This window comes from Aquarana catesbeiana, linkage group LG06 (genome assembly GCF_042186555.1).
Source record: "Aquarana catesbeiana isolate 2022-GZ linkage group LG06, ASM4218655v1, whole genome shotgun sequence".
Taxonomy (NCBI): Eukaryota; Metazoa; Chordata; class Amphibia; order Anura; family Ranidae; genus Aquarana; species Aquarana catesbeiana.
The window spans coordinates 16,252,809-16,261,978 of record NC_133329.1 but is presented as its reverse complement, the minus strand read 5'-3'; the positions used below and the strand labels follow the sequence as shown (position 1 = coordinate 16,261,978).

The window sequence follows — 9,170 nt, the reverse complement described above, 5'->3', positions numbered from 1 at the left end:
CAGACAGCGCAGCGGGACGGGAAGAGGCATAGACTCCCATTAGAGTCTATGCCGGAAGTGGGTGCAAATATATGCACCCCCCCCTCCCCCCTGAAAGGTGTCAAATGTGACACCGGAGGGGGGGAGGGTTGCAAAAAGCGGAAGTTCCATTTTTGTGTGGAATTCCGCTTTAAGATCATTTTGGTCTGGTCTATCAGGGGTTACTATGTAAACTATCTGGTGGGGGGGGGGGGGGGGCTCAGGAAATGTTTACTCTCACATGAAACATTGTAAAAAGTAGACAAATTACAATCAGTTACAGATGGAGGTGATTTAAATGAATTCTACAGAAAAACAAAGTACTTTTTGTATTTAGTTATACTTTAACTTTTTTTGAAATAGTTTGTCGTTTGCTGAAAATATCCATCCCTGGCACCTTGGAGTCATTTCCTGTAATTGTCCATATGGAAAATGAAAGTATCTGAGATTGAGCAACTGCTACGACTGCAACTGACACAGAAAATAGAACAAAAAAACTAGAAAGATAGGGAAAGAAAGCAAAAAAAATATATATTAGCAATGGACATTAGACAGCTAGGGGACAACATCAGGAACTTCAGCCTGGATGATGGAGATCTGGGCAGTCAAGGTTACACAAGAGTCCTACTACAGCTGTTTGGCTATACAGGCCATGGAAAATCTTCCTTCATCAACTCCTGTAAGTACGTCCTGGAAGAGGATGAGAACCTAAAAGAACACGCTGAGGCCCGAGGAAGCGACTACGTACTGACCATGGTCAGAAATGCCTATCCGCTTACCAAAGTGATCACCATGGTAGACAACAGAGGATGCAGCAAAATGAACGATTTTGAAAGAGCTGAAGTGTATGCCCAGTTGGGTGAGTAACATTCTGAGAACTCCAAAGGCTACGGGACTGGCAGGCTAGCCAAAAAAAAAAAACAAATAATGTAAAATTACTTTTGGCCAAAAATAAATCCAAATGATGCCCCTTAGCTCTGTAACACTTTGTTGGTCACTCCATAGAAGTCCCTTATATGACTATTGTAGTCTTGGTTGTAGTAGAGGCAACTCTCCTCACTACAGATATGGCCATCTGAAGGTGGAGCTAAACAACATTGATTTAATTGTTTCCCAAAACAGTTACATTCAAGGCATGCAGCGAATGATAACGGTTATATCCGAACTGTCAAGTCATCACATGTCTGGTGTCATCACTGATCACCTGGGCAACTGCAGATCAAACAGAACTCTGTTAAGAGCACAGGCCGGCTACTCGGTGAGTTCCAAAATCCAAAACTTGATTTGCTACATGTTAAAAATCACAGTGGATATAGCTAATGCGTTTCAGCTGTAATGACCTTAAATAGGGCGCACTGCACAGAAACGCTGTGCGTCTTTGGCTCAGTTTAGGGGCCGAATTTAGGCATAGAATTGTCCCTGATTCATCCCTGAAAGGGGAAACGGGGACGTACATCGCTCCTGTGTGATCCGCAGCGGGTATAGTGTGAACCCGGCCTCACAAAGCAAACAAAAAAAAAAGTTTTAATTATTTATCGTTTATAAAAATAGACATGAACAAAAGAAAAAAAGCAGGAAAATAATAATTAACCACTTCAGCCCTGGACCATTTGACTGGCAAAAGACCAGAGCACTTTTTGTGATTCGGCACTGCATCGCTTTAACTGACAATTGCGCGGTCATGCGACGTTGCTACCAAACAAAATTGATGTCCTTTTTTCCCCACAAAGAGAGCTTTCTTTTGGTGGTATTTGATCACCTCTGCGGTTTTTATTTTTTGCGCTATAAACAAAAAAAAAAGCGACAATTTTGAAAAAAAATGCATTATTTTTTACTTTTTGCTATAATAAATATCCACAAAAAATATATAAAAAAAACATTTTCTTCCTCAGTTTAGGCTGATACGTATTCTTATACATATTTTTGGTAAATAAGCGTTTATTGATTGGTTTGTGCAAAAGTAATAGCGTCTACAAAATAGGGGATAGTTTTATGGCATTTTTATAAATAATTTTTGTTTTACTAGTAATGGTGGTGATCACTGATTTTTATCATGACTGCGACATTATGGCGGACGCATCGGACACTTTTGAAGCTATTTTGGGACCATTCACACAGTGATCCGTGCGATTAAAAATGCATTGATTACTGTGTAAGTGTGACTGGCAGGGGAAGGGGTTAACACTAGGGGGCAGTGAAGGGGTTAATTGTGTCCTAGGGAGTGATTCTAACTGTGGGGAGGATGGGCTACGTGCGACATGACACTGATCACCGCTCCCGATTACAGGGAGCTGTGATCAGTGTCCTCTCACTAGGCAGAACGGGAAGATGCTTGTTTACATCAGCATTTCCCTGTTCTTCCTCTCCGTGAGACGATTGCAGGTATCCCCATGGACATCGGGACCCGCGATCACACTCTCAGCGGGCGTGCAAGTGCCCAAAAACCTCCTCTTAAAGGGCGACGTACAGGTACTTTAATATACCTGTACGTGCCCTTCTGCCGACGTATATCGGCGTGAGTCGGTCAGAAGCGGTTAAATGGAGGAGAATAGGGAGTTAATTAAAACTGATTACAGTAAATTATGGGTTATTAAGGTGTTAAACAGAGTAACATTTGTTCATCCCTTTGATCTGCAGATGAAGAAACAGAAATATACGAAAAGAAACAATGTTTCTTTTTATTTTAGTGTTTCAGGGCTGAGCAATGTTGGCTGATTTTTTTTTTTTTTTTTTGACAGCTCTAATTACCGGACTTCTTTAACACTGGGAAGACCCAATGACAGCTCAAAGACCAGAGCCTGAAAGTTTCGGTTTTTGATATCAATACCGATACTAGTATCTGTGCAACCCTAGCCTCAATCATAGCATGAGCTTATGATTAAGCCCATTATGGCTGAAACACGTTAGCTGTATGCACTGTGATTTTTAACATGTAGTAAATAAAGATTTGTATTTCTGAACTCACCTAGTAGCCGGCCTGTGCTTATCAAGGACTTCTGTTCAAGAAATGAATAGCCCAGCCAAGAGCACTTATACTGCAGATCAAACAGAGGTAAATGCAGCTTCATTGGTTGTAAAGAAGAGGAGGGGGAGGGTTTGGTTCCATGTGATGTCTGAGCCTAGAAAAGTGGGATCCGGTCATATTGGAGAACACAGTGCCTTGGGGCCACTATGTTCTGTTCAGCTGAGCCATTACTGATTAGTCTGAATGTGCAAAAAATTTTCAAGCATCAAGTTGAAAGAATGTAAGCCATGTTGGGGCGCTGTTTTTTTTAAAGTTATGTACACTTCAGAGCTTGGAGTCAACAAGTCATCACCATAGGGGTCAGCCAGTTGACAGCAACTGTCAGATCTCAGTTGTGACTCATCTACAGAGTCATTCTCAAAGTAAATAAGTGGGCAAATGTACCAGTTTTATATTATTATTATTATTATTATTATTATTATTATTATTATTTGTATTATTCAGAGCATATAAGGCCTTTAATAATATGATTCCAGGTATAATATTCCTGCATAAACCCAATTAAGTCTGGTTCTCTATAAAGTAGAACCAGGGGCAGACTGATAACTCATGGGACCCCCGGGCAATAGGAGATTATGGGGCCACACAGTATACACACACACAGTATACAATCACACAGTATACACATACATGTACACACACAGTATACAATCACACAGTATACACATACATGTACACACACAGTATACAATCACACAGTATACACATGTACACACAGTATACACAGACGGATGTAAAAAAAACTGATTTATACATACTGTCCCTGGTTTTACTGAGGCTGGCAACCCTGATGGGGCCCCCTAGTGGCCCAGGGCCCTCGGGCAGTGCCCGAGTGGCTCAATGGTCAGTCCGCCCCTGAGTAGAACTCTAAAAGTGACTGTGAGGTAAAGCCACACATTAAAATTGAAGAAAGGTATAACCACTTCAGCTTCAGAAGGTTTCCCCCCCCCCCTTCTGACCATTTTTTGCAATACGGCACTGCGTTACTTTAAGTGACAATTGCGCAGTCATGCAACGCTGTACCCAAATAAAATTGGTGTCCTTTTTCTTCCTAGAAATAGAGCTTTCTTTTAGTGGTATTTGATCACCTCTGCAGGTTTTTATTTTTTGCGCTATAAACAAAAAAAGGCAGACAATTAAAAAACATATATATATATATATATATATATATATATATATATATATGGCCTTTAATAATATGATTCCAGGTATAATATTCCTGCATAAACCCAATTAAGTCTGGTTAGAGGACGGAAGAAGACATCGAGGAGCTGTCCCACTGAGACAGGTAAGTGTAGATGGCGGGCCGGCAGGGGGCACAATGGCAGCATTTGATATGGCACAGTGGCGGCAATTGATGGGCACAGTGGCTGCGTTTTATGGGGCACAGTGGCTGCATTTTATGGGGCACAGTGGTGGCAATTGATGGGCACAGTGGCGGCAATTGATGGGCACAGTGGCTGTGATCTGTGATAACGTCCTGAAAATAAAATGCAACTGTATTCTTAATTGCTATGAGAACACCATTGTGTTTCGATTCTGCATTAGCAAAAAAAATGCTGATACTGTCTATGGGAACATTTGGATGCTTTGGTGGCTGAGAAATGCGTTTCCTGTATACATAGAACGTCCCTTTTCAGTCTCTGGGCTTTGGACCAGTGGGGTATCTAAGGTATGGCAGCCGTGCCATGGGGGGAAGGGGCGGCAAAAAAGCCACCCTCTGCATGAAGAAAAAAAAAAAAAAAAAACATCCTCCCGGACTAATATAGCCCCCGGCGCCACTGCCAGCCTGCTGGATCGCGGCGCCAGTGTTCTATCAGATAGCCGGCTGTTGGGCTCAGCTTAGGCTGAGGGAGGCTCTGTCAGCAGGGAGGGGCGGGGCAGGGAGCTCCACTGACGCTCTGACCCTGCCCTGCCCCGCCCCATGTACTCTGTATGTGCCTCGGAGCGCTGAGATCGCCTTTCCTGGACCACCAAAATTCCCACCCCCTACCGCAAAAGCCCCGCCCCTACCATGGAAAGCTCTGCTTCTGGACCTCAGAGTGGGAGGTGAGCCAGGTAGGTCTTTCAGCCTTTAGACTCAGTTATGAAACCCTCCCTGACAATGTAGTTTACCCCCCTGTATAGCTGTGCATTGCTGAAAGCTATGGTCATCTCCTGTAGTATGTCGCAGTCTCTGGTCATCTCCTGTAGTGTCTCTCTGTCTCTGTCTCTCTCTCTGTCTCTCTCTCTGTCTCTCTCTCTCTGTCTCTCTCTCTCTGTCTCTCTCTCTCTGTCTCTCTCTCTCTGTCTCTCTCTTCATTGATTATGTATTTTATTTGAGAGTTTGGGATAGACAACGTGTTGATGAGTTGTTGCAGGCCACACGGCTTGGACTGGTCTTTACTGTTCAGTAAGGCTTTATGGTGGTATGAGTTGGGACTGCTGTTTTGTAGGTGGTCCCAGTATGATATCGCCCTCTTCTATACTGCGAGAAGTAAGGGAAATCTGCCCAACTCAGACTGACAAGCACTGTTGGAGGTGCTCCGATGGACTTGGAGGAGGTGCTTGCAGAATTCCAGATGGAATATTTATGTTGAGCTGGGGTCCCATTTGGATTGGTCTGGGTAGGTGACAGGACCCCAAACTTCACTGTCACTGGGGTGATGACACTATCAAATATTCTGAGCCAGACTCTCACTGGTGGTTTTAGGTGGTACAGCTGTCTTCTGATGGCATAGAAGGCTCTGCATGCCTTGTCTTTTAGTGCCTCTATGGCTGGCTTGAAACTTCCTGATTTGTTAATTTCTAAGCCAAGGTATGTGTAGCTATTAGTTTCATCAACAGTGCAGTTGTTTAATGTAAAGGAAGGGCTCTTTGTTTGTTTAGTATTTTTCTTTTGAACCACCATGATCTTTGTTTTACTTGAGTTGATTGGTAGTGCCCATGTGGCACTGTATTTCTCCAGCACTTCCAGGCTGTCTTGTAGGCCTTACTCTGTTGGTGACAGAAGTAGGAGGTCATCCGCATACAGCAGGGACTTCACCTCAGTGTCATGTAGAGTCAGTCCTGGTGCTGGGGAGGATTCTAGAGCTGCAGCCAGTTCATTGATGTAGATGTTGAAGAGGGTTGGACTTGGGCTGCAGTCCTGTCTGACTCCTCGGGCTTGCCGGAAGTGTTCGGTTCTTTTCCCATTCACCTTTACACTGCAGCTGTTCTCAGTGTATGAACTCTTGATAACCTCAGGGCTTTTTTTCCTCAAACAATAGGTGCTGGAACTTAACCACGGCCCCATAAAACCCCTCCCCCTACACACACCCTCCAAATCACATCAAATAGTGGGTGTGTTCAGTCAAATTTCACGAAAACAGTAGGAGGGTCTTAAAGGGGCGTTAAATACCAGGATTGCATTACATACAGAGTGCAGAGCTGTCACTTGTAAATACAGAAACCGGACTTCTGTGTTTACAAGTGATTGTGGTGAGCAGGCACCAAAGGGTCTGAGCCGGAGGTGGTGGAACGGAGTTCCACCAAGTTCCCCCTGAAAAAAAGCCCTGGATAACCTCATATGTTTTCCCTCCTATTCCACTCTAATAGTTTGAGGAACAGGCCTGGGTGCCACATGGAGTCAAATGCCTTATTAAAGTCCACAAAGCAGGCAAATATCTTTCCATGTTTTGTATTGTGGACATGGTTCTTGATGAGGCTGTGCAGGGTGTAAATGTGGTCTGTAGTGCGATGGTTTGGCATGAATCCTGCCTGGCTTCTGCTGAGGACATTGTGTTGTGTCAGGAAGTTGAGGATCCGTTTATTGAGGATACTGTTGAATAGTTTCCCTAGTGTGCTGCTGACACATATCCCCCTGTAGTTGGCTGGATCATACTGGTCTCCACTCTTATAGATGGGTGTTATGAGGCCTTGGTTCCATACTGTAGGGTAGTAACCAGCGCTCAGGACCAGATTGAACATTTTGCATAGTGCAGCATGTACATCTGGGGAGACGTGTTTAATCACCTCTGGCAAAATTCCATCCATCCCACTGGATTTTTTAGTTTGCAGGTTTTGGATTTTCTCCCTAATTTCTTGTGGTGTAACCGGTACATCTAGGGGGTTCTGGAAGTCCTTATTTTTTTCCTCCAGATCATTTAGTCTTTTGATGATGTCTTTTTGTTCTACAGTTAGAGCCTCCTTTGGAATATCTTTGTAGAGGTTCTTAAAGTAGTTGAGCCAGATGACGCCATTTTGGATGTGGAGTTAGTTTTTCCTGGGTGCTGAGCCAATATTCTTCTATATTTCCCAGAAAGGATTTTCCTGAAGTGTCTCTTCCAGCTGTTGCAGGTTTTTGGAGATGAAGTTTTTTGCTTTTTCTTTTTAAGGGTTTGTTTGTATTTTTTCTGTAGGGTGCCATGGGCTATCCTTAGGTCAGTGTTGTCAGGGTCTCTGTGTTTGTTATTGGAGATGTTCCTTAATGCTTTGCATTCTTTGTCGAACCATGTATTAGATTGTTTGTTGGATGGTTTCTTGTACTTGGCTTCTCTCAGCTGGGCTGTTTCTGCGATGGTGTGTAGTATTTTATGGAAGTCCTTTGCTGCCTGGTTCACACCTCGTGGGCTTATCTCATAGGCATTGTTTTGGAAGTTTTCAAGCTGTTTCTTAATGTCAGGTCTGTCAGTTACCTCTCTGTATTTTGTGGTAGACTGTTTGGACCATTTAAATGATGGTGGCAGGTTGCAGAGAGAGGCCCGGTGGAGTTTTGGTGATGGTTTGCTAGAAGATTTAATGTATAGCAGTAGTTGGTTGTGGTCTGACAGGTGTGTTTGTGGGGTGACTGTAAAACCATTGATGAGTGTGGGGTTCATATCTGTGAAGGCATAGTCTACCACACTGCTGCTGCCTACATGGGAGCTAAATGTGTACGTTCCTAGAGAGTCTCCCTTGGTACGGCCGTTGAGGATGTAGAGGCCCAGACTGCGACACAAATTCAGCAATTTTCTTCCATTTTTGTTGGTTGTACTGTCATAGCTGTTTCTTTGTAACTGTATCGACTCATGATCGTAATTTGCATGGCCCAGTATGTACGTGTTGCCATCAGAAATCAGAACCATTTCTCTCTCCCTCCCTCTCTCCCTCTCTCCCTCTCTCTCCCTCTCTCCCTCTCTCTCTCTTCCCCTCTTTCCCTCTTTCCCCTCTTTCCCCTCCTTTCCCCTCCTTTCCCTCCTTTCCCTCCTTTCCCTCCTTTCCCTCCTTTCCCTCCTTTCCCTCCTTTCCCTCCTTTCCCTCCTTTCCCTCCTTTCCCTCCTTTCCCTCCTTTCCCTCCTTTCCCTCCTTTCCCTCCTTTCCCTCTCCCACCAATACTCGAGCATCTTAAGTTTTTTTTTTATGCTGTTAATATATCTATCTTCTTTAGCCTGACAAATCCCAAGCGCCACGCTCATTGTTAGTATGACTCGGGGCGTGTGGCTGGGCCTGTTCACAAGTCTATGTGCCTGAGCCCGCAAGGAAGCTGACAGCGCACATCGCCACCGCCATTCACAGGCACTGTGACATTTCCCTGATCTCTGCATCTGCAGTCCGCAAATTCAGAAATTGGAAATAGTCACAGTGCCTGTGATTGGCTCTTCGTGCTGTCAGCTTCATAGCGGCTCGGGCACATCGACTTCTGAACACGCCCAGCCACACGCCCCGGCTCATACTAACAATCAATGTCAGTCAATGTGCAGGAAGTCTCTCAGGGGAATCAGCATGTCTTTCATATTAGTCGTTGACACAGGCTGAGAAGATGAAGGGAAGTGCTCAAAAGGGGTCTGGGTGGAATGCTCTGCAGCATTCTCTTCCATATCAGAATCCTCTGCTTGCTGGTCTCCTTTAGCTTTTTTAAATATAGATGGGCTATGATAGATGGGCTGTCAGGGGGAGAGATGGAGGAAGCATGGAGGAAGCATAGAGAACACAGGAGGTGCTGCCTGTCCAACAGCTCCCCGCCGTCACTCGCTGCCTGACCCGCCACCAAGATGGGGTAAATGCTGGTCAGACAGCGGGCGAGGTGGGGTGCTGGTTAAATGCCGACAGGGGGGTAACATTGGCTGCATTTGATGGGCACAGTGGCTGCATTTGATGGGCACAGTGAGGCTGCATTTGATGGGCACAG

The 9,170-nt window shown here is 44.6% G+C and overlaps 1 protein-coding gene across 1 annotated transcript in view; it reads left to right on the top strand.

Annotated features, from left to right (window-relative positions):
* The first annotated feature begins 275 nt into the window (after positions 1-275).
* LOC141148184 (uncharacterized) overlaps positions 276-9,170 on the top strand; it is a 78,356-nt gene continuing 69,461 nt past the window's right edge. Inside the window, exon 1 of the mRNA XM_073635382.1 lies at positions 276-877. Within this exon, the coding sequence (XP_073491483.1) occupies positions 559-877 (319 nt within the window). The 5' untranslated portion in view covers positions 276-558. The remainder of the gene's footprint in view (positions 878-9,170) is intronic.